This window comes from Crotalus tigris, unplaced genomic scaffold, assembly GCF_016545835.1.
Source record: "Crotalus tigris isolate CLP2741 ecotype Arizona unplaced genomic scaffold, ASM1654583v1 scf7180000017551.9496454, whole genome shotgun sequence".
NCBI classification, from domain to species: Eukaryota; Metazoa; Chordata; class Lepidosauria; order Squamata; family Viperidae; genus Crotalus; species Crotalus tigris.
The window spans coordinates 228,203-254,776 of NW_024096469.1; the positions used below are offsets into that span (position 1 = coordinate 228,203).

At 37.5% G+C, this 26,574-nt stretch overlaps 1 protein-coding gene across 2 annotated transcripts in view; it reads right to left on the reverse strand.

The window, feature by feature from the left end:
• The window catches only part of SLC22A23 (solute carrier family 22 member 23), a 91,772-nt gene that overhangs the window by 43,923 nt on the left and 21,275 nt on the right, over positions 1-26,574 (reverse strand). For both annotated transcript variants that reach the window (XM_039342630.1, XM_039342639.1), the window contains exons 2-3: positions 19,743-19,846; positions 14,435-14,589 (exon numbers count right to left, since the gene is read on the reverse strand). In XM_039342630.1, the coding sequence (XP_039198564.1) occupies positions 14,435-14,589; positions 19,743-19,846 (259 nt within the window). The remainder of the gene's footprint in view (positions 1-14,434; positions 14,590-19,742; positions 19,847-26,574) is intronic.

Here is a 26,574-nt window from a genome sequence, read left to right on the forward strand (position 1 = left end):
CTTGGGTCAGAAAAGCTATCATTTTGCACCAACTTATTCAAAGTTCTTAAAAACACAAGAGTTGTCATCTAAATTACATACTTTGTTCTTGTCATGATAAATCATCCCTCGGTAAGAGTTTATTCTAAATAAAGAGAAGAGCAAGAGAAAATGTGGTAATACCAAGGAGAAACAGCATTGGTGAAGAGATCCTAGGACTAACAGTGGGCCTCCATATTGGTCCAGCAATTTTAACTTGGACATCTTTTGGGATAGGGTAAAATGCCAAGATGGTTGAAAATACAGGGGACCTGATCAGCCTTGCTCCTGTTTAAAATGATCCTGGACAATTAGCCCCATTCAGACAATCATTGAACATCCGTGTTTGCAAATTAGTCAATGTACTCACACAAATATCTCCCTAATAGCTACTAAAGGCTTATGTCAGATGCTTTGATCCAGATTAGTAGGACATAGTACTCAATGACTGGGGGTGGGGTGTGGGGTGGAGAAGCAAGTGCTATTTATCCAGTGCCATAAACGTATGAGAAGATCACATCTGACAGACAGTATTTCAGAGAGGGAATGTTACTCGGAGTTAGTTCTTAAATATATGATTTCTTAGTTGAGAATCTTTTTTCTTGGAATAATTTCTTAGCGAATAATCATTACATTCAGAAATGCTGCTAGATAATCTGCATAAATAACAACCATGCAATTAAAGTGACTGAAATTAATTGGGGATGGGGAAACAAATCTGCAAGAATCCAGATGATCAGCATTTAAAATATATAAACAAGCAAAAGTTTAGAATCGAATGGCAATAATTTATATTGTAACAAGTTGGAGGGCTTTCTTCAGTACAGTAGATCACAAATTATGTAGGCCTCTTTCTAAAGGAGAAAGGGGGTGGAGCAATGACAGAGGAAAATATTTTCTCATTTCTGTCATGCTAACTGGAGATAAACAGAGCTTAAGGTAAGGTGAATATCTTCAAGGTTGAAGGTTTCTGAAGAAACTGGTCTGATTGCTTTCCCCTACCCTATTCTAAAGGTAGACCTTTTTGACTCCAGATGAAACCTCAAATGACCTATGTAACTAAAAATTCTTATTTGATTTCAGTGATGTTTGTTTTCATAATGTCATAAGTAATGTGTCAGAACAAAGCAAATTTATGACCCATGACTGGACAAAGAACAAATGTTAACACAGCACACATTGACATCTGCACTCTCAAAGTACTTTGTTACTTTACAGGAGAAGACCATATTAAAGATCATGTAAAATTTACCTATTATTCAATGAGAGAGAGAGAGAGAGAGAGAGAGAGGGACAGAGAGACACACAGAGAGAGAGACAGAGACAGAGAGAGACAGAGATAGACAGATAGATAGATAGATAGATAGATAGATAGATAGATAGATAGATAGATAGATAGATAGATAGATAGATAGATAGATAGATAGATATACGAAGCTTTCTGGAAAAAAAAAGAGCAGTATAGTTTTAAGGCTTTTTAAAACACAGACCAAATATCTGGGCACATAACAAAAGAATGCTTTCCTGTGCAGTGCTGAAATCCAAATGTTTGATGTCTATAAACTATCATATAATGCTGGGGACTTAAAAGAGAAAATTGCTTTCTGTAATCTCTTACATTCGATTTACTGTATAACGAAGGTAGGGGATACGAATTACAAGTCCTCACCATCCTCCCACTACAGTTAACATATGAAAAGATGACAGAAATGCATGTTTCACTGCCCAGCCTTTCCATACCTATTCTATATAGAACATCAACTATTACTTACCGGTAGGCGGAAAAGTTTAATCAAATTAAAGTACAGTCATAGAAAACTCAATTCATTCGGTATTAGCAACACTTGAAGCCTAAACTCAGACATGAATGAAATTCTCTGTGTTAATCTAACAGACTGCCTCTCCAACAAATAACGATTGCTATTGTTTCTAAATCCTAGGTCTGTGGAAGTCCTCAGTCAGCAGCACCATATGAATACGGTATCCATGGCTGAGGTCCACTTAGAGGTCAACAGACTGAGGCAGGTTATGTAGTTATAATACTACATACTCTGTATATATAATTGTAATATTGAGAGCCAATTTGGTTTCGTGGTTAACGTGCTGGATCAGGAATTCAACAATTTGAGTTCTATTCCTATCTTAGCACAAAAGCCAGCTGGATGATCTTGGATCAGTTATTCCTCCTCCATCCTTAAGAGAGCAACGTCAAACCACTTCTACCTAGAATGCTACCTAGAAAATTGTATAGACGTATCTAGGTAATCACCAGAAGTCTAGTTTGACTCAAAGGAAAAAAACAAAAACAAAAAAAGCCCAACAGCTATAAAACTCTGTTCATTCCAGTAATATTACCAATTTTTCTTTTATCTGTTTGCCATTACACAACATGGAATACTCTGATACAATGATGCCCCTTGATAAAGGCCCCATGGCTTACCTGGATTTTATTCTACCTTTCACCTCTAAAGTAATAAAAGCAGCAATATTATGTATATATTTATTTTTTACTCAATGTCTAATTACCAATGTAGGGTTTTTTATACCCTGTAATTCAGCACTAGTGAAGTGAAATTACCTGATTCTAAATTTCTATTCAACAAGTTTTTCTTTAGCACTGTAATTCTAAACTGGTCGGTAAATGTTATCCTTCTCAAAAGTAGGAATACTGCCAAATCTGTGGACAAAATTATTTCTTCCAGGAGACAGATTATTTATTAATATCTGCATACATCAGGCTTTCATTTATTTTCAGCTGTGTTTCCTTAATGGCTGTCAGCAAAAGCTCACTTTATCATATACTTAGATCAAAGGCCAGAACTTGAGAGCCAGCTGAATTTTTTAAAGAATCAAGTTCAGAAATATACAGAACATAAGAGGGCCATTGTTGAACAAGATATAGACTAAATTTTTCATTTACAATGCCATACGTTTTATGAGGAACTATGGAAATATTTACTACGCAGAACTGGTGAGCTTTGCACACAGTGGTACATACAGTATCAACTTTTATCTGGCTGCACATAACAGAAATTCAACTAATCTCAAAGGAAAGTTTTTGCTCCAAGATAGTGTATTTTGAAATGATATGTAATGTTCCTGTAGGAGAAAATATTAAATCAGTCATTGTAACCTGAAAAATAATTGCTTGCTCACAGGGGGATTATAGTATCACCAAGAGTGAATGTTTGATTTCACCAACTGGAAATAGCCCATGTCTGACATTTAGTTTTATATCAAACATATTGAATTTTAGTTTAATCAGCACGAGATACATCAGTACAAAGTGTAGTACTGTGTAGGGAGATGGATGGCAAACAAATTAAATAAATAAATAAATACAATAAAAAATAAAATAAAATAATGAAAACAGTAAAACCAGTAAAAAAAAAACATCAATACAAAGTCTAACTCTTTAAACCAGGCTCCTGAATCGGAGTTAGCAGCTCTCAATAATGATACAGAGTTGAATGCTACTCTTAGCACCGTGAATTTATTTATCTTAGTAGGGTTATACACTATTCCAATACTGAATACAGTTTTGCTTTATAGTTCGTTCATCCATCCATCCATCCATCATCCGTCCATCCATCCATCCATCCATCCATCCATCTTCTTTGGCAGCCCATTTCAGTCAATGACTCTGGGCAGCTTACAGTTCATAAGATGTGTAGGGAGATGGATGGCAAACAAATTAAATAAATAAATAATACAATAAAAATAAAATAAAATAAAAGAATGAAAACAGTAAAACCAGTAAAAAAAAACATTAAAAACATCCAATCCAAGATACACAAGAGCAAATATTACAATTGAAAGTTTGGGGCATGGGTCCTTGATCTCTCACACTGACCACTAAATTGTGCTCTTCAAAATGTCAGAAATAATTGCTCTATTACTTTTAGAATTAGTTGCTGCTGGGAGGGGGAATAGGGATGAGAGTCCAGCTAGTCATATCAATAATAACTTAGTCGAGGAAACCCAAGGACATTGGGCCCAGAGCTGACAGTGTTTTGACGATTGTGCTTCAAGCTAATTGTGGAATGTGATTTATGACTGTTTATTGAAGGAGAGAATTGCACTTTGTTCTTTTGTATCTGGAGGAGGGGAATTTAGTTTCTGGTTTCAACTATGTAGTGCCGTTTCTCGAATAAAAGATTCTTTAAGGTAAACAATGCCTCAAAGATCTTTTGAAGAGTTTCACCTGTCGGAACCATGACAATTACATTAACTAAGGTGACCAACCGTCCTCCTTTTGGAAGGACAGTCCTCCTTTTTTGAGTTCTGTCCTCCCTTGAAAAGTGTCCTCCTAAATGTCCTCTTTTTCCATATACCGTCCTCCTTTTGGGAGGACAGTCCTCCTTTTGTGAGTTCTGTCCTCTCTCGAAAATGTCCTCCTAAATGTCCTCTTTTTGACGACTAATCTGCAGGGCTTTTGTTTCCTCATAGAACGCTCAGAAGGCGTTCCGGGACCTTTTTTTATTTTTTTTCAACTTTTGCATCTACTCCCCCTATTGGCTTTCGAAAGCCAATAGGAACTGCTGCTGAGCGCGCCAAAACACCCGGGTGGCAAACTTTGCACGTGCAAGTTGCAGGAACTTGCACCCCTCACTGCTACCCAACTACACGATCTCCTACTTCTTAGTTCCAAAGATAGCTGGAGGAGACTGGAGCGGTAAGTTTCACTTGATCTTCCCTGTTCGGTTCTATGCGGGGATACACAGGGTAGGCGATGGTGCTGGGGGGCGGCTGGGGGGGTGGCTGCAGGACCAGAGCCGGCGCGGCTGGTGCTTTGCAAGCCGCGGGGCTGGCTCTACGGGAATCGGCGGGGGGGCGGTGGTGCTGGGGGCGACTGGGGGGGGAGGTGGTGTTGGGGGGCGGCTGGGGGGGGCGGCTGCAGGGCCAGAGCCGGCGCGGCTGGTGCTTTGCAAGCCGCAGGGCTGACTCTACCGGGATGCGCAGGGTGGATGGTGGTGCTGGGGGGCGGCTGCAGGGCCGGAGCTGGCGCGGCTGGTGCTTTGCGAGCCGTAGGGCCGGCTCTCCACAGCAGGGCAGCAGTGCTGGCGGGGCGGCTGTGGGTGGGGGCGCGGTGGGCAGTTGACCTTCCATGGGCTGCGCCAGCTGGTGGTCTACGCAGTGCTGACCTGCGCTGCCACCACCTCACCCTGCGCATCTATATGGCCATCCTGGAGCGCCTGGCTCATAACACCTGCCTCCGCCGCCCACCCCCGCACAGTCCAGCCATGTAGATTTTTGGACAAGTGAGAAATCGAGATTGAATATTGATACTCTACCTGCAGCACTTGCCGTAAAATTCAATATGAAGGATATTTCTTGTTCAGATATTTCCAATATATTGTTAGAAGATGATACGTTGACAAAAAATATTCATTCAATGGAAAAGTACTCATTTAAATAATTAATAGGCATGTAAGCATAATTACAATATAAATTGTTATTGTTACAAATGTTTTTTATTATGCATTTATCATATTATAGTGTATTCTGTATTATTGTTGCAATAAATACAATGTTTCTTTTATTTACGATATTTTTTTCTTAAATTTATTCGTGTCCTCCTTTTTGTTGTAAAAAAGTTGGTCACCTTACATTAACTAAATTTAATTAATTAAATTATAATTAATCCAATTTTTTTTCTCCTCATTCCATCTTGTGTATGTATTTGTGTGTGGGTATCTTAGTATTTTAATTGAACAGCAATTGGCCTGAAAAGCTGAGGTGAAGGTAAGTACAAATGACCTAATTTCTCCCGTGTCTGTGCCAAATCTTACTTCAGTTTCACTACTAAGAAAACCGGACTTAAGAAAGATGAACTACATCCGTTTTGAATTTCTCGGTCATCAATCATCTTAACAACTCTTTAGGATAGGCTGTTAGGAAAAGTCATTGAAGGGAACAAAAGGTCACAATCTAAGATAACCAAACAGATATCTTATTTCAGATAATTTAAGAAGTATGTCAACCCACATCCAAATAACATTATCAAGATACCTACACAAATCTTGGCTAAAAGATCCTGGAAGATATCTATTATTGGCAAAAGTTTTGACCACTTATACAGAGCAGCATGCCAGAATACATTGCCTATATAATTTTATTCTGCAATCCAGGGATGAGCTCCTGGAAGTTGCTTTGTTTGTTTTTACTTGTACTTCCAAGATCTACCAACCAGAATTACAGTTTGAACATCAGTGATTCCCCCCACCTTTTGAACATGGCTGTTCCATTTACTGCTTCATGATCACCCATATACAGTATACAGATGTACACAGTATATCCAAAAAGAGAGAGAAGGGAGAAGGAAAACAAGATTTTATAACAAAATAGAGAAAAGTCCTTGAATGAGGGAGAAAAACAGCTTAATGCTGTTATTATACGTTTTCAGTATATAAAGATAGTGGCCTGGATGCCGCATTGGAAAATCCTTGTGGGATAAGAGTTTTTGATTTTATAAGCAAATGCCCTCAATTTGTAAACTTCTTTCTTCATATTTATACCCATTATTCTCTCATCTTGCCTAATGTCTCTATTCAAAACTTCCAACACCAAAATAAACAACAAGAGAGACAAGGGGCATCCTTGTCTCATACCCTTTTGAATGTTGCATGGATCAGTTAAATCACCATTAATAACAATTTTTGCTTGCTGTGATGTCTAAATAGCTTTAACTCCTTGAATAAAGCTCTCTCCAAAGTCCATTTCTTCCAGAACTTTAAACATAAAAGTCCAATTTAAATTGTCAAAGGCCTTCTCTGCATCTAGGAATATTAAAGCTGCCTGTTTCTCATTGTGGTATTGTAAGTATTCAATGATATTCAGAACAGTCCTCACATTATCCCTTAACTGTCTTTTTGGCAAAAAGCCAGATTGGTCTTCTTTGGTTTTTCTGCCAAAATTGCAGCAAAGAGTTTATAGTCATTGTGACTATTGGTCTATAATCCTTTGTCTTTGTAGGATCCTGACCCTCCTTCGGTAATAACACAACATTGGCTTCCTACCATGTTTGGTGTATTCTTCCCTCCTGAAGTATATCATTCATTATGTCCTTTAGTGGCTGTAGAAGTTCCTCCTCGAAGCACTTATAGTATTGACTTGTAAGGCCATCTGGTCCTGGAACTTTACCTGGTTTCATTTTTTTAATAGCTTCTGATATTTCATAATTGGGTCATTCACAAGTAGCCTCTGGGATTGTGATAATTTAGGTAATCTTTGTCTTAAGAGATATTCATCTATTTTAGACCTATCTAACTCCTGGTTTTTATACGTTGGAATAAAACTTATAGAAAGTCTTTTTAACAAGTTCATTATCAGTTATTGCTTAATCCCCTTCACAAATTTTCTCAATCATTCGGTTTTGCCTTTCCTTCCTTTATTTGTATGACAACCATCTCCCTAGTTTATTTGCAAATTCGAAATGTGTTTGTTTCACATACTTCATTTTTGTTTCTATTTCTTGAACTGTTAGCAAAGACAGTTGTTGCTGTAACATTTAAATTGGTTGTGCAATTTTTACATCTGTAGGTGTCTTTTGCAACTCAACTTCTTTCCGTTTAATCTCATCTAATATTTTTTGCATCTTTTCCAGGGATTTCTTCTTTTCTAAACAATTATACTGTATGAAATAACCCCTCATAGCAGCCTTACTTGCATCCCACACAGATATTAAAGCTATTTCTCTACCTAAATTATTATCAACACACACACACACACACACACACACACACACACACACACACTGCACATGAAATGGAGCACATGTGAGTCATACAAAGTCACAGCTATAGGTGGCTGTGCAAGGCAACTTCCCTGATAGTATGGAATGTCAAGGACTCCATAAAGCAGAGGTGGGGAACCATGGCCCCTTTATGACTTTATAGCTGGCCCAGGAATTCTGGGAGTTGAAGTCCACAAGTCATAAAAGGGCCATCATTCCCCACCCCTGTCATAAAGGGACCTGTTCCAAGCTATCAGGATTGCTGCACTTTTTGTCTGATTGTTTGACAATGCTGGGAAAAGAAAACAAAAAATCCCAGAACTTAATTTCTTCTAGATGAAGAAATTACTGCCCTCTTAAAACACTGCCTTGTTAAAATGTTGATTTACAGCCATTCTATCATAGCACTATAACTCCGTTTGATTTAACAATTGTTTTCATAGTGTTTATTTTAAAAATAGCACACATTACCATTTTAGCACGAGTTAAAATATCTGGTACACAGCCTCATAAAATGGCAACCACCATAAATATTATGTTGAATCATTGATGAAACGTGAGGGGTTCACCTATCTAACATTACCATCTACATCCAAACAAGACTCTTTAAAAACTAATGGAAGAGCATCACTAAAATATATCTTTGTGCACATTTCAATATTCTTGCACCTTCCTTGAAAAAAGAAAACTTGTAAAATGTGCCAGAAACATTGATACATTTCTGGCTTTTTACATTGCTTTTTACATCTTGCACATTAAGGTTAAAGCCACGTTAGAGACAGAACTAACACAGCAATTTCAACCGGAAAATGAGGGATCTCATCTCTGTGAGAGAGATGGGTGGTTGAAAAGTTTGATATATAAATAAATAATATAAATACAGGTCGCCCTTGACTTACAACAGTTCATTTAGCGACTGCTTGAAGGCACTGAAAAAGTGATTTATGACCATTTTTCACACTTATGACCCTTGCAGCATCTCCATGATCTGGATGCTTGGCAACTGATTCATATTTATGATGGTTGCAGTCTCCCAGAGTCATGTGATCCCCTTTTGTGACCTTCTGACAAGCAAAGACAATGGGAAAGCCAGATTCACTTAACAACTGTATTACTAACTTAACCACAGCAGTGATTAAATTAACAAAAAATGTGACAAAAAAATGTACAATGGGACAAATGGGACTCTCTTAACAACTGACTCACTTAGCAACAGAAATTCTAGGCTCAATTGTGATCGTAAGTCATAACCCCCACCCCAAAAATGAAAAACTATTTTCACATACATATGAGATTGATCTTTTTTGCCAGCAACAATTGCTACTTAGACTTGGGAACTCTGGAAAGAAATAGCTCTTTCCTAAAAGAGGAAAGAGAAGAAACATTGATTGATGTAGAACAGTGAAGAACAGCTGTGAAACTCTAGGTATTATTGGACTCGAAGTCCCATGCAGCTTATTAATTGATTAGGAATTAGAAGAGCTATTTCTGAAGAACATTTGAAAAAAAAAACAAAGCTTCCTTAACACAGAGTTATGGGGAGTCAGTATTCAAGATTGAGGGCGAACATATCCTGTCCTTAAAATTAATAGAGTGGCTATGACAGTATAAGATAAGAGTTAGTCAGCACTGAAAATAATCAAATGTTATTACCTCCAGCCTTGCTCAATTGCTGATGAGTGTTTTTACTTCAATCACAGTAACTAATAGGGTAATAATCGTACATTTGTCCACTTAGAAAGAGGAATATTTGAACATTTTATTCAGTTTAAGTTTTTAATGGTCCGCATTTCCTGGACTAACAAAGAACATGGCTATTTTTTTGATTGTCAATGTCTCCTATATAGTGAGGAAATGCTATGTGAAAAATACAAATATTTGTAAAGTTGAATGTTTGAGGATAAAATACATAGAATTATAAACTTTGACAAAAATACATTGGGCAACTAATGAGGCATAAATATTTCTATAGAGAAATATGTGTTATGTGAAATTTTTAAAAAAATTGCTGCTCAGATCAGAAATTAGATGGAATGGATTTATGGAGGAGCACATATCAAACTGATACAGACTAAAAAGATCAGTTTAAATATGAAATGGTCGAAGGAATTGATCACAGGATTTTAGCTGGAGTGAGGCACTAAGCAAAATACATTCATATCCATAATGATAGCTTATAGAGATTTAAAGAGGCCCATTGTGGTTTGAGTTGATTTTTAAAAAAAAAGACTTAAAAAGAATACATACAATCTGAAAATACCAAGAAACACTATGTCACAGAGGTGAAAGCTTAATTATTACAGATTGGCAGGATGCAATTAAAAGGGCGTGTAACTCTAGATTCTGTTCTGTGGTGATATGGTACACAAAACGAAAATAACTGCCAAATCATAATTGTTAAATCATAGCACTGACAAATACAGTCAGGTAAAAGCTGAACAGAATGAAAAATTGCTAACCTGGGACATAATTCTAGAGCTACTTTTTGCTTAGTAGTTCAAAGGTAGAGCCAATTCCTCAGAAATGTAGTAGGTTCCCTTAATCAGAAATTGTTTTAAGTGGACACCATACAGCCATGTGTCAGAAATGTTTAAATTTCAATCTCTACATTAAGCAGGTGATTGGACTCAACGCCTGAATGGTTCCTTCCAGCTTGTATGATTTCGTCACATTCTGACACGGATTCATTTTCAATTACAATTAATTTCATGCCTGTTATAGCCATAGCCAAGTATAGTTTTGTAAAAAAAAGCCTGTAGGAAAGGAGGGATTGTTGCACAACAATCCAGAATATAAATGCAGCTAGCCAGTACTTTTCAACCTGCTTAATTGCATTACTTTCTTATATGGTTATATTACTACAGAAAGGAAGGAAGGAAGGAAGGAAGGAAGGAAGGAAGGAAGGAAGGAAGGAAGGAAGGAAGGAAGGAAGGAAGGAAGGAAGGAGGGAGGGATTATTTAATCAATTCCAAATATTTTTGGGAATATTACTTTCCTTCTTGGGTTATTTGCCCATATAAGTAGTCCTCATTTAGCTCCTGCAGTTGTGACAGGCAACTCAGTCATTATGCAAAGTGGTTGCTAAGTGAAACCACAATTGTGCTTATTATCTCTCTTTACCTTCTCTTTGCTTTACAAACTTGTGAAGGTCATAAATATGAGGATTGGTTGCAAAGTTACTTTTTTAATCACGGTCATAACTGTGAATGGTCACTAAATGGGGCAGTTGCTAAATGAGAACTATCTTAATTTGGCCATGAAGATATTATTTGAATCCAAATAAAAATTTGCTTGCAGTTGTGTACGTTTTTATTTTTATTTGGGAAGAAGAAAAAAAATCAGGTTCCATAAAGTGTTTTTCTGTTTGTGTTCTTTCCAGAGGTATGTGACTTCACTAACTATAACGTGAAGCCTCAGACAGAAATATTTGGTTTGTCTTAGACTGTATTGAAATGATCTGAAAAATATTTCTGATTCTGAACAAAGGTATAGAGCAGTGATGGCGAACCTTTTAGAAACCAAGTGCCCAAACTGCAATCCAAAACCCACTTACGTATCGCTGGGTGCTGGGTGGGCGTGGCCCATTGGGTGGGCTTGGCCCATTGGGTGGGCGTGGCTCCAGTGGTAATGGCAGACTGGGTGGGAATAAAAAGTTCAATCAATCAATTCCAACTTTGTGAGATCTTTTTTTCCCCCCGCGGGAAGTTGAAATTGATTGATTGAATCTTTTTTTTTTTTGGCACAAGGCAGCAGAGGCCTAAAGCGAAAAGGTTTTATAAAACCCAGCTGAAGGCTTAGGACTGGGGTGACAGCGTGCGTGCCCACAGAGAGGTCTCTGAGTGCCACCTGTGGCACGCGTGCCATAGGTTCGCCAACACCAGTATAGAGGATTACATTCATAAAGGCAGTTTTTAACCAGCTCATGCCCTGACTGAACTGATTATGTGCCATCGGGTCAATACTGATTCTTAATAACCACGATATATTTTCTCCTGGACAAACGGTTCTCAACCAGATCTATCAGGCTTCCAATGGTAAACTCATCATAACTGTAATTGAATCAATCCATCTTGTAGGGTCATCTTCTCCTTCTCTTTCCTTGCAACTCACACCATAAATCACAATTTTTTTTTTGAAATTCCTCACATTTTATAAAGGAGTGCTATGTACCAAAAGGATTGCACATTACACAGCACAGATGTCAATCGATTTGTAGTCCACTGGGCCATGAAATTTCAGTTTCCTTTCCTACTGATTGAGGAACTTAGCTAGGAAAGTATTCATATTAAAACTGTAAACAACACTCCACTTTTGAGGGGTTAAATGACGGATGCTGACGATGATAAAACTGCATGAAGTATTCTGTATCTGTAATCTAGATTAATTGCATGGTTCTTAATGATTAAACATTTTCCCCTGACACCGCTGCTACTTTCTTTTAACTTGGCAAGCACAATTCATTAAACTTCTCTATTGGGTATAACATTTTGAACATGATGTAATACTGTTTTTGAAGGTCCCCTCAAGGGCTTTTATGGTGGAAAAGCAGAATATGCATCTTTAAACAAAAGAAAGCAATACTGTACTGAAATGGGCTTGGTTCCAACAATGTTGTTTAGCTAGCAGAAAGATATTCTGTTCCTAGAAGAATCATTTCTGATCAGGTGAAATAACACTGTGTCGAAATAAGGACCACAAGCCCTAAGGTCTTCTAATTGTTCGAGATAATCTTTAACAAACTTTTGCGTCATGTTATAAGTGGCATGACTGTATCTTTTTATGTGGTATTGTATCCTGTGACCTACATTCCACTTCTGTGTTCCCAAGACATATTATGAGAATTTTGTTCAGTTCATAAAAAAAATCAAAGGAAACTGCCTTGGGAACTAAATCAGGAGAGCCAGTCTACCCAGATTCAAAGTTCTCAACTATCTCCTGGTTCATCCAACTCAGTAAGACACAGTATGCTTTGGGGGTGAGGTGGGGTTGTGTAAACACAGTTACTGTCGTCTGTTAATCATGGCTTACAGCTCCATGCATTCTATAAACTCAGTCAACTGTGCCTGAGAAAGTGTTTTCCAATAAACTATCCTTAGATAAATCATACCTTAACAATGGTTTCAGGGAATATTCTGAGACTTATCTCAACAATAGGAAATGATTTCTTCCTATACTGATTTGTAAATCTTTAAATATTTTGTACTTTTCAAAATTTTACACACACAAAATGTACATTACAATGCAGCTACTAGAAGGTGTGATCCAAATGTTTACATTTGTGAAAAGAAATCTTCAACGAGGTTTAACTTTAGGAACACTGCTTGCAAAAAGCCAACAGATTGATGTTCATTTTTTAAGCAAATATGCTTATATAAACATTAACACGGGCTTAAGTTGCAAATAAGGAAGAAATGAGACCGAACAGGTTTACCAGTTGGAAAGTAAGAATTTGATAGCAACTAAGGCATACATCAATTGTCTCAACTCTTTACTTCTTGTAAGAGTCCACAGAACTCTTTTTTCTTTTGATAAAGAGAATTTTGGACACAAGCCATTATTACAACCTTTTAGGCTGCACAGTACAGTCTGTACTTAATTTTCAGGTGTATCTGCTAGAATTGATTCACATACAGAAAGATTTCTGACTTAATTATTTTAAACTGAGCCCCTTTTGCAGGCTTCCCTCTCTGACCTAGGAAAGGAATTGGTATTTAAGAAAACCAACAGGTAAATAAAGTATGGCTACATGGGAAATCCTCTCCCCTATGCTATGGAAATATGAAGATAAGAGCAATATTGATGAATTTGATATTTCCTTATCCTAACTGCCACATGAACTTACAATATTAACTTTACTTAACTGGGATGTCCTTGATCCGAGAGCAACCACAATGAAAACAGTGACAGGGAAAAGATTCAGAAAAAAAAAGGGAATGGATTTGCAGAACAAATCACAGAAGTTCGCACTGACAACATGCTGTGGGTATTCCTTTGAAGACCATCTAGCTGACTTTACATAATCTTATAAAGATTAATTTGGCTAGCCTAGGAAGCTCAGGAAAAAGATGATCCTAGGAATCTAACGGGTTAACCACTATCAGAAAAAATGGTCTATTGTTATCTTTGCATATATTGTCTAAAGTCTGCTTGGAGATCTGGATGCACAGTATTTTCCAAAGCAACTCGGGAGTAGGTTGGGAAGGGAAAGAGAAATTTTAGTGTGAAATGTTGGCTTTGAGCCCAGTTGCAGTCAAAATATGTTTTTGATGCAGTGGCCAATGAAAAAGGCATTTCGCTTCAATGCATAATTATTTTTAAAGGGTGAGACGGAAGAGACATCTTGTATAGTCTATATAATCGTGCCTACCCACATACTTCCCAGAGCATACTAATTTGCCATACTTGGTTGGCTAGATTAAATGGGTTCCAAGAGAGAATTTACTCCCCCCCTTAAGTTACCTTCATTCTGTATCACTTACTCTGGTGTTCTAACACCATAGCTGCACCGGCCAGTTTGACTAGTTTTTCAGTAATATGACACAAGACGAAACTGAGTAATGAGATATATAGAGAGAATTGGTGCTCAATCTTCTTAGCATAATCATATGAAAACACACAAGGCTTATAACATAAACATATTTTTTTTTTTTTACAAAGATGTATTCTGAAGGCAATACTCACGTAATGCATACAAAGAAAGGGTTATTCCAGCCAGGCAAAACCCTTCAAAGAACCTGAGTGTGCTGAACATGGTCACATTCACCGAGAGGGCCACTGTCAGTCCAAATATTAGAATGAACAACACTGAGAAGAGCAGGACTGGACGTCGGCCAACCCTATCAAAAGAAAAGAGGAACAAAATATGTGTTACATGTTCCATAATCCATTTACAAATTAGAATTCTGCACTGGGTACAATGTTCCCCAGCCAATTTCAAAGAAACCATGATTGTTAACTTTCGCTGTCAAAATATTTCCAAAATGTTTTAGGGACAGTATCTCACTGGAGCTTTATGATTCAGATTGGATCTATTTTTTAAAAAAACAACAACACACAATTACATTAATTGATTTTGGAGCCTTCTCTGTGTAGAATATAAATTGTGGTATGAAAAATAAGCATCATACCAAAAAAGGGAGGGAGGAAGAGAATGTGTCTGAAAAAGCTTTGTTCCCACCTATATCTTTTGAAAAATGCCTGCATTAAAAAAAAAAAAAAATCATCCTGGCTAAAATCGTGTTAAGCTTTGGCTGATATTCTATTGCTTCTAGTTATTTATTTTTAATGTTTGTGTGTGTCCCTTCAAAACTAAGCTTTCCTGGCCCACAAAAATGAATGTCACCAAATACAATTAGGAATAAATAATGTCATAGGTATGGTAGCCTTTCACACAATAGACACGTGGATTCAGTTTGTTCTAGGTTTTTTAAAATCTTGTTTATACATGTTTACAATCTTCTGGATTTTATTCTAACTCTTTGGAAATTAACAAGAGGACAATGAAAGTAAATATTCTCTGCTTTTATAATTGTAAAACAATTGACACTGAAAGAATGAAAGAGCTTCCATTCTTTATCTGGTTATATAAAAGTAAGAGAAACCCACCTCTCCTTTATAAACAACCGATTTACCAAAGGGAATCTTCCTAAGATAACCACTTAAACATTTGGGTGTTATGTGACTTAAATTTAACAATTTAATTCTAAAACATATGAGTAGAATTAGTTTTATTTTGTACAACAAATGAACGTTTGGTGAGTTTCTTTCTTTCTTTCTTTCTTTCTTTCTTTCTTTCTTTCTTTCTTTCCTTCCTTCCTTCCTTCTTTCCTTCCTTCCTTCCTTCCTTCCTTCCTTCCATCCTTTTTTCTTTCCAAATAATTACAACAATAATATTTTTTTAAAAGCACAATTGTTTTTATGTAATGCTTTACCCTCATTTTATGCAACAAGCATGAAAATGCTGCAGCTTCCTTACGTCACTGAACTGTAATTCTCGGGAGCGCTAGTCAGCATGGTTAAAGCTAAGGGATTTGAGGAACTGTAACGCAATGGTATCTCGAAAGCCAGAGATTCTCAAGACCAGGACTCTCCAATGTTCTTGCTCTACAGGTATTCCTTGACTTACAACCTTTCATTTAGTGATCATCTGAAGTTACAACAGCCCTGGAAAAAATGATTTATGGCCATTTTTCACACAAACCTTGTGTGAAAACGATCCACACAAACGATCCATATTTATGATGGTTGCATAAATAGGGGACACTGCAACCGTCAGCTACCACCTTTTGTGGTCTTCAGACAAGCAAAGTCAATGGGGAACTCCACAACTATGCCAGTAAACAATGGCAGTGATTCAATTGACAGCTGTGGCAAGAAAGATCAAAAAATGGGGCAAAAGTCACTTAACAACTGTCTCGCTTAGCAATAGAAATTTTGGGCTCAGTTGTAGCCATAAGTCGAGGACTTACTATATTTCACACTTTGAAATCACGTGGGGCCTTTTTCTTTTCTTTTTTTTCTTTTTGGTGGGGGAGATAAAGCAATCACTCAACATTTTTTATTTTCTAAGAAACACAGGGAGTCTTCACGTAGCAACTACATTGTTTAGTGACTGTTCAAAGTTACGATGATGCTGGAAAAGTAACTTTTACAAACAGTTCTTGCACTTACGACCACCCTAGTCATCATTTGCAAGCTTCACTGCTGGCTTCCAACAAGCAGAGTTGATAGAGGAGCCACCCGTAAAATCTTTAAGTCGTGGTCACATGACGTCTCACTTAACGACTGTGGGTTAATTCACTTGATGACCACATCGAAAGTGATATCGTAAGTCTGATGCTGCTTTTTGCATAATGACCGCATCACTTAACAATGGATTTACCATGTCCAAATGTGATTAAATGAGGACTAGCTGGACCCATGAGAATCAATGTGGAATCCAAAGGAGTTCTTGGTAATAAAGGTAATTGGAGGTTGGTTCTTTGCTTTAGAACATGCTGGCTTCCTTTTTAATTTTATTGAAAATAAGCCTTTAAACAACTGAAAAGTACTGTGGAGTTTGAATGTGGAAGATGAAAAGGCAGGTTTCCAATGGCTATATGATGCTCAAAAATATAATGTTGGAGATACTGGCAGAAAATTGGTAATTATAAATCCCAAAGGTGCTTTTTTTCAAGAGGCAATTGGACTTTCTTTTTTTTCTTTGAAGACCTTTCGCTTCTCATCCAAGAAGCTTCTTCAGATCTGACTGGCAAAGTCCACATTTTGGACAGAGAGGAGTGCTGGTTTGAAAGAGGGGTCAAAGAGGCCATCTATGTCAAAATTGAACAGCCCTGTCTCAATGGGGAAGGTGGGGGGGGGGATCTGACATCATCTACCTTCAGTCTACCACACAGTCCTTTCATCAGTTCCAAGAAGGCTCCACACCCATTTACATTACTTAGGTGATCCTAGAGACACAGATAAGGCTCCAGGCCGCTCTAAGAATTAGCCCAGGGATAGGCAACCTTGGCTCTTTTATGACTCATGGACTTCAACTCCCAGAATTCCTGAGCCAGCATGGCTCAGCTTGGAAACCTCTCCCTTTCCCCTCAGCATGGCTGGCTCAGGAATTCTGGGAGTTGAAGTCCACGAGTCATAAAAGAGCCAAGGTTGCCTACCCCTGAACTAGCCAAAACAATGCAAATGAACATTTGTCTGCAGGAATATAAATCTTTCCATTCCCCACCATCCAGTCAGAGCTGAAGAAGCTTCTTGGATGAGAGGCGAAAAATCTTCAAAGAAAAAAAAGAAAGTCTAATTGCCTCTTGAAAAAAAAAAGCACCTTTGGGATAACTATGACCTGGATGACTGAGAATCACCATAGACATTTGGTGATTATAAACAACTGGGATTAAAACCTGGCTTTGAAAAAGATGATGGGTTTATAGCCAATGATGGCTTTCTCCTGGCAGTATAGAATCTACCATTAAAAGAAATTCTTTCTTTGTCCCCTCAACTTATCCCAAACCTCACTAAATTTGCTGCAGAATTTTGGGAAGGCCTTTGGAGAAGATCAGAGGAATGTTAGAGGGATGGAGAGGAGAAGGAGGAGAAACAACAGAAGTCCTGTTGCTTGGGTAGATATATTTGTAAATGGTTAGATAAATCCCATACATCATTTTTCTTAGGAATACTATTTATAGCATTATACTTTTAAGCTTTTCTACAATGTGAATTTGTCTTATTCAATAAAATCATTAAAAAGAAAATGCATTAGTGAGTAGTGCAACAAGGGGAAAATAAAAACAGGAAAAAAACTATACCTTTTTTTTTGTATTGTTCTTGCAAAACATATGGAATTGCATCAAGCAGCCAGTGAATTGTGTTGGTGTATTTCACATAACCAACTTAGTAGTATTTTTTTTATAAAATATCCTAGAATCAACCTACTTAATATTATAGTTTCTTAAATGTCCATTTACTGCATAATTATTCCTAATCTACCGACAGAACGACAATTCTAAAAGGATTTTTAGAAAATAATTTGTTTTGGTTGTTTTTGTGTTTTTTTAGGAAATAAAAATATCTAGTCCCTAAAATAGCCTGCTTTCCAAATCAGCCAGATCTAGCTAGGAAACTTAAGCAGGTAGAAATAGCCACATGATAACTCTGCAATAGACTGCAACCTTTATCCAGATAAAAAGCGTCGGAGTCTAATCCAGATTCAGGTACCTAGCATGCTTAATAAAACATAGTCTCAGTCTTTGTCGGTTACCAAGCAACTGCAAAACGCTCCTATCAAAGCTCTAAATCATGACTTTATTTCACGATATTGTTTACCCAATTCAAATCAGCAAAATCACCATTAGGTAAAATGGGAAAGGAGAAGGGGTAATTTCTTTTTTATCCTATAAAAGATGGATGATTTTCTGATGATAGCAGATGAATATATATAATTCTGAGTAAATAAAATAAGTATAAGGCACATTAGCTTGGCTTCAGATAATTACTCTGATACTTCCTCCTTCCCTCCCTTGCCCATTAAATTCTTGATCCAAACAAGCTCACTGAAAAGCTGCTTGACCAAATTATCAATTAGAAAAACCTGTCTGGGGAACTGTCAAGCTATGATATCAAGGCAAATGGAAATACGTGAAGCTGGTGCTAGTGAAATTCTGCCCCAGGTAGGATTCCTGGCATTAAGAGCTGCAAATGTAAATGTAAAGCTGCATTACAATTCTATGCAGGGATAGAATATTTTAGGTAAGAAGTACTGTCATTCTAAATTTCCTCAATAGCTGGTAGAGACTAGAAGCTGAATTTCAATATAAAATGGAGCTGGAGGTAGCTTTAATTCAAGCAGATCAGCTTAAGACATCCCTATTATCTCAAAAGCCTTATTTTATTATTTAAAATTACTTTATTTAGCACAGCAACAATATCAACCGGTAGCAAGTCATTTGTGAAATATTGTGCCTGTGTATGTGTGTATAAACTTTATTAAAGGTTTTTATATGGATAAAAGATAGATGTAAAAATATATAAAACAGTTAGAAAAAGTAGTGCAGAAACAAAGAACAGAAGAAAAGATAGTTAAAGAGGTGACTTCACATCTTCTTCGCAATTGCAAGTGAATTTATTATCCCTTCTCCCTTTTAAAAATTACATTACAGAAATTCCTTCTATCACATGTTCAGCTCCTTTTTTTTATCAGCAAATCCAGAAATCACTATTTCACTTTTTTTCCATTTTCAGCAAAAAGTCCATAAAAGTTTTTCAGTCTTTTATAAAAGCAACTGTGGTTTTATCCTGAACAAGACATGTCAGTTTTCCTCATTTCTGCTAATTCTACCATTTTTAGAATCCATTCCTCTGCTGTGGGTGTGGAATACTGGGCTTTTGTACATTGAAATGGAAACGTATGGACAAAAATTTAAACAACACCAGAGGTGGGAAAATGGCATTTCCTCATGGACAGTAATTTTGTAGTGATTTTAGTTAAACTTACCAATCAGCTATACATCCTGTTATTAGGTAGCCAAAGATTAATCCTACAAGCAGAGAAAACTTCGCAATGTGAACTTTCCAGGCAGAGTCACAGACCAGATCCCACTGAAAAACAAAAAAACAAAAAAAAAAAAGAAAGGAAAGATGATGCATTTAAAGTGGATAGGGTTATTTTCACATACTTGGAGCAAAATCACATACAACTGTTTAGTACAGGTAGTCCTCGACTTACAATCATTCATTTAATGACCGTTCAAAGTTACAATGGTACTGAAAAAAGTGACATGACCATTTCACGCTTATGACCATTTTTCACACTTATGACCATTGCACCATCCCCATGGTCATGTGATCAAAATTCTCTTGGCATGTGTTTATAGTGGTTGCGGTGTCCTGGGGTCATGTGATAACCTTTTGTGATTTTCTGATCAGCAAAATCAATGGGGAAGCCAAATTCACTTAACAACCGTGTTACTAACTTAACAACTGCAGTTATTCACTTAACAACTGTGACAAGAAAGGCTGTGAAATGGGGCAAAAATCACTTAACAACTGTCTTGCTTAGCAATAGAAAAAAAAGCAAAAAGCAGCTAGCTAAAAACTTACAGAAGCTGATAACTGGACCACTATAAGATTTTACAATTCTAGTCATTCACTCTTCCTTCCCTCTAGCAATTCAGAGTTTTGAGATTTATTCTCTGAATATGGATACCTTCTGTGGTAATACTATCAATAATAAATCTGTCCAATTTTAATGGGCAGATGATGTATTTACTAACATCATCTGCTTTTTTTGTGCCAAAAAAAAAAAGTTATTATAAACTTCTTTTGGCACAAATTTCAAGGAGCTAGCAAATGTTCAATATAAAGATCTCCCTTGTCTATTGAACTAGTTTACTGATTGTCCACTTCCATCACTCTGTTTGTCCTTTTCTTTTCCCTTTTTCTATTTCCCATAAGAAAATATTCTAATGGCACCCAGAACTCATTTTTGTTCTTCAGTGGAGGTCGATCTCTAAGGTCATGCAAGCGAATGGTAAACAACCGTATTATTTTTCTGTATTCAGAGCAAGTATTAGCAGCCGTTTGGCCAGATCATCTGTAATCAGAGAAGGAAGAGTTATTGTTAAGCTGTGAAGAGTTCTGGGAAGCTTGTATATATCCAATAACGTTAAACGACTCAGTAAAATGTCCTTTATGGTATCTTCTAAACCTGATGTTCATCTTGAAGAAAATGGGAAGAATTTCAGTTTGTACTGTTGACTACTTAAGGATTTTTAAAGATTACAGTATCTAAAAGGAAGCAATCTAAAGGCATTTTTTTTGACTAAATATTTAACTCAAACAAATCTTGAATTTAATCACAATGCATTCAAGAAGTTTTATATCAATATTTTTTTAATGCTTGAAGCTCTTTCGGAACAGTCAGTTCAGACTGAAAAAACATATTTAAGTGAAGTTGTTTAATTATACTTCCTTCAGGGCTTCCACCAAATCCTAGTTGTTCAGATTATGAAAGTGATGTTTTTCGGTTGAGCAACAAGATATAGAGCTTCAGACAACCAATGCTCAATTCAATAGGAACTATTTTCAGTGTTCCCACATCACAAGAGGACGGGGGCAAAAAGCAAAAAGGATAACTAACACAAGCAGAAACCTCAGGCAAAATTCACTACAATTAATGAATTTTATGTAGCATCAGTGCCACCTAAACTAGATACCAACCCTGCCTTATCTTTTATTAAATGTCAATAAAAAACACTGCTCATTTAAAAATCCATTAATACTTTTTGAGGATAGGGTGCTTGACATCCTGCTATGAAGAATCTTTATTGCATGACTCAAGAAAGCTGTTCAACCAAATCAGCACAATAAACAAATACAACAAACTGCTCCATTATCCAGATCTCTTCAATGCACTGTTCAGAGAAGGTCTGTTAGACAAAATGGGCAGACAGAAACATAAATAATAGAACCATCATCTGTTTCTCTGATCCCTTTGTTGAGATAATATTTCTGTGGCATATCTCCTAGCTAGCGGGCATGCTCACTGCTGCACCATGAGACAAAGTGGCTAAACCACAACAAACTGGGTTTCCTATTTCTCCACAAAAGCTTCTTTCATGGCAAGAACAATCAATCCACAGTTTTCTTCATTAAGGAAGTTCATCACAGATAGGAGATTCTGCAGAGAGGATTCAAGCCATATGCCAAAGACGAACAGTTTGACTCTGATCCTCGAGTCTACACAGATCAAGACATTGTTGTAACTACTGCACATGCACTGCTCCAACTGCATTGCTTAGTGATGGCATTCCCTGAACTTCCAGTTGCTGTTGTTAACCAAGTCCCACAGTTGTTAGGCAAGGCAACTGCTGACTTCCCACAGCTAAGTCAGGAAATTGAAAATCCCAGGCAACTCACAAGCAAGTAGAGGCAGATAAGTGGCTGCTGTCAGGTGGGGAAGGAGCAAGGCAAGGTAAGGAAGGGTATACATATGGCCAGTGTGGTACAAGCACAAAGAGGCTTTGAGAGGGTGCACAACTGAGAAAGACTTATCCTAGCAATTTGTGATCTTCTCTGCTGGCTTTCCTATTGACTTTCTGGGGAAGCTGGTAGGGAAGGCTGTAAATGGTGATCATGTAATCACAGGGCACTGCAACCTGTCATATGTGTGAGCTGATTGCCAAGGACCCAAACTGCAATTAAGTGACTGCAGGGGTACTGGGATGGCCAGACTGTCCGGTCCATAATCATAATCGATTTAGCCACTGTTGTAACTTCAAACAGTTGCTGAATGAATGATGATAAGTGAAGGACTATCTCTAATAGAAACCAAAGCAATGTATCTGCAACTCATTCTGCCAATACCATGAAATGAAACTTGGAAAGGAGCAGATAGAAGAGGTAATTTTTACATCTATCTTTACCATAAAATTGATAGCATACACAAAATTGTCAAAGAAATGTGGAATAGCAGCATGGATCAGCTTGAACTGTGTAAAATCAACACTCCAACAAATGGGCAATGCCAAGGCAGAGCAAGCACCTTCAACCCCCACGGTCATAATGTGAAGGATGTGAAGCAGAAAAGCTTGGAGTCATACAGTGTGCAATGGAAAGATCTCAGTCAGAGATGAGTTCAGAAATAAGGAAATTCAGCTCAGCAATGGATTAACTTCAAAGATGTCTCAGAAATGGACTAACTTCAAAGATGTTATAAAGCAGCACCGAAATCTAATTTAAGTAGGCAGGACACATTGTACATTTATCTGACATTAGGTAGACACAAAAAGTAACCTGGTGGTGGCCCTAAAATTACATATATCTACTTTGATGATCTCCTTCAAGAGGATATAGAGATGTTCTTGATCAGGGGTAGGCAACCTTGGCTCTTTTATGACTCATGGACTTCAACTCAGGAATTCTGGGAGTTGAAGTCCACGAGTCATAAAAGAGCCAAAGTTGCCTACCTCTGGTCTTGATGAAGAGGGAAGAGATTTGTCATCAAAGCAATGGGGAGGGAAACATGGCTTATGCCCAAACAATGAAGAAAGTATGAATAAATATCACAGACACTACCCTAATTCACATGAATATAACAAAGGGAGGAGGTGAAACATAATCATATTTGCAAGATTCTATTACCATGGCCAATCATAGTAAAAAATAATTTTAGCTTTAATGTGGACTTGATTTCTGATCTACATCTTGGGGTTGTAAAAAGATCTTAGTCCCAACCGAAACAGTACCATGAAAGACCAAATAAAATATAAGTATTGGCCGAAGTCATAACTGGACATCAATGCCATCCAGGTGAAAAATTGATAAAGTGAAAACAACAGGGAAGGGTCAGGAAGAAGGGCAAAGAATGTATGTGCAGTTTTAAAAGAACGGATTCTAATGCCAAGAAAGAATTCTTGTTCTCTTTCCATCAGATACAAATAGATCATCTGCTCAATACAGTACCAGATTATTACTATCAAATTGTTCTAGAACATTTTAAGTGTATTTCTTTCCCTGCTCCCAAGCAATCTTGATAGGATACATGCAAACCAAGATCAAATTTCTTGTCTCTCCACGGCAACTGTCCTACCTACTTTTGAAAAGCTTGATCTGTTTTCATTATTTAGAAATATTATTTGGAACATTCTTTTATCAATTATCACAAAGTAACAGACTCCATTCCAGTTATTTGGGCAGAGTGAAAAGCCAGAGTTAATTTCCAATTTTTCACTTGGAAATTCTTCTATCCAGTGTCTCTCTCCTTTATCTTACTAAGTAGACATCATTTTAATCTCCTAATTTCCTATTTCCTAATCTGCTGCTTTCTGACATGCGTGGCACTGCAACAACCAGAGTCTGCAGGAAGAATGGCCTTCCATCTGGAAATCTGCTGAGTTGAAGTTACATCCTACTTAGAGAATGCCAAGTTGGAAAAGGCTAGTCTTAACTTTTAAAATATTTGAAGATAGACAGTGATTAATTTTACTAATTAATAGCTCCTTTTGCAAGCAATGCTTATCTACCACATTTTGAAAGCACCACAGCTACGATGTCCAAATCTATCAGCATGCTCAAAACTTATCCATAAGCCAATCTCAATAATTCTGAAATGAGACCTTGAGTGTGACAGTGTACTAGAAGGCAATAATTTGCAATGTTTGCAACAGTGTAGGATGAGGGTGAAGGTTCATTCTCTGAGCTTCTGGGTTGGTTACTGAACATTTCATTACCAGGCTAGGCAACAATGCTGTTGAAGATTTACCTAGCCTGGTAACGAAACGTTCAGAAACCAACCCACAAGCGTGGAGAACCAACTTTCACACTCAGTTTGCAATGTCTCTCTTTTTCTAGGCTGCTCCCAGCGCCCTCACCAATCCTCTTGTTTACCCAGAAAGATTACCCCTAGTGGACAATCATTTAAATATGAGCCAGCAGTATGCTGCAGCTGCCAAAAAAGCCAACACAGTGCTAGGCTACATTAACAGAGGGATAGATTCAAGATCACGCGAAGTATTAATACCACTCTACAATGCCTTGGTAAGGCCACACTTGGAATACTGCATCCAGTTTTGGTCACCACGATGTAAAAAAGATGTTGAGATTCTAGAAAGAGTATAGAGAAGAACATACTGAGGTTAAAACATATAAGGAAAGGTTGATGGAATTGGGTATGTCTAGTTTAATGAAGAGAAGGACGAGGGGGGACATGATAGCAGTGTTCCAAAATCTCAGGGGCTGCCACAGAGAAGAGGGAGTCAAGCTATTTTCCAAAGCACCTGAAGGCAGGACAAGAAGCAATGGATGGAAACTAATCAACCTAGAAGTAAGGAGAAACTTCCTGACAGTTAGAACAATTAACCAGTGGAACAACCTGCCTCCAGAAGCGGTGAATGCTCCAACATTGGAAGTTTTTAAGAAGAAACTGGACAGCCATTTGTCCGAAATGGTATAGGGTTACCTGCCTGAGCAGGGGGTTGGACTTGATGACCTCCAAGGTCCCTTCCAACTTTATTATTATTAAATGTCTGACTCAAGGGTTCCTAAAGCAGACCTCTCTCTGTTTGCATGGTGCCCTAAGGATAGCGACTGTTTCATTATTATGGCTGGTTGCACAGTCAGCCAGATGTTTAGACTGGATTTGACATTTTTTATTGAGTCCTTCCCAGGGACCGGGGATAGGCAGATGTTGCTTGATGGTGTTGAAGGTATTGTTGCAGAATGTAAGACTTTTACAATTGATAGTGGTTTTCTCAATGTTCAAGTGAGGTCCAGATGTTTTAGAATTGCACCCAAGGCACCTATTACTATTCGTACTATCTTTGCTTTAGATAGGTCTTTGTATTTCTTCTCCTTCTCCTTCTTTATTTTCTATACTGTTTGGGACAAATAATATACCCAAGAATGTCAGGTTGGGTAAGTCCCATGGTAAGAAAGCCAGGCATGCTGTGTTCTGTCATTCTCACCACCAAAGGAGTGTGAAATCTTACATTTACACCTTTTAAGTGAAAAGAGCTCAATTGTTAATTGATGCTTCAGCTACTATGTAGAATATTTTGAAAAAGCGAAGCCATGAAAACGGCTTTTTATGGGTTCATCTAGACTCTAGATTCTCGAGGAACAGATTCACGAGCAGATACCAAAATCTTTATTTTTAAATCGTGCACCATTGCCATTATGTGGGCAGCAATTCTCCACTCCATCCCAAGCATGCCTAGATAATTACATGTAATTATATTTGCTCATATCCTTTGCAGCAGATCATTAGCTTGGATGGAGGCTTGTCCAGCTGGAGAACAAAGGAGATAATCATCCAGGTCCTGGCTGTCCCGAAGGTGCTTTTCCTAAAGGCAACTGGATTTTCTTGGGTTTTTTTTTTTTTTTGAAAATGTTTCACTTCTCATCCAAGAAGCTTCTTTAGTTCAGAAAAAAAAAACCCAAGAAAGTTCAGTTGCCTTTTGAAAAAGCATCTTTGGGATTGTCCAGCTGGAAATTACTAGGATCAGAGGGGCCAAACTTCTAGGAATCTACTGTGGATTCCCTTGGCCATTTTGAAATGCATAGCAATCAAAACTGTTGCTATAAAAAGACTGAGATTTGAAACTACAAAGCAACGATGCTTTAAGGATGAGAGAAATAGATGCCTAATGCAGAGGATGGGATTCCTTCCTTTCAAAGGCCACTGCAAGCAACAAAAGTAGATCTACTGGCTGAAAGGGAAGCTTGGTTATGGAAACCTGCCTGGCACAGAAAAAAAGCCAGAATTAGACTGAAAAGAGAATTTTAAAATTGTGTAATGGATTAAAAGGCAATGTTGGATTTATGGACTG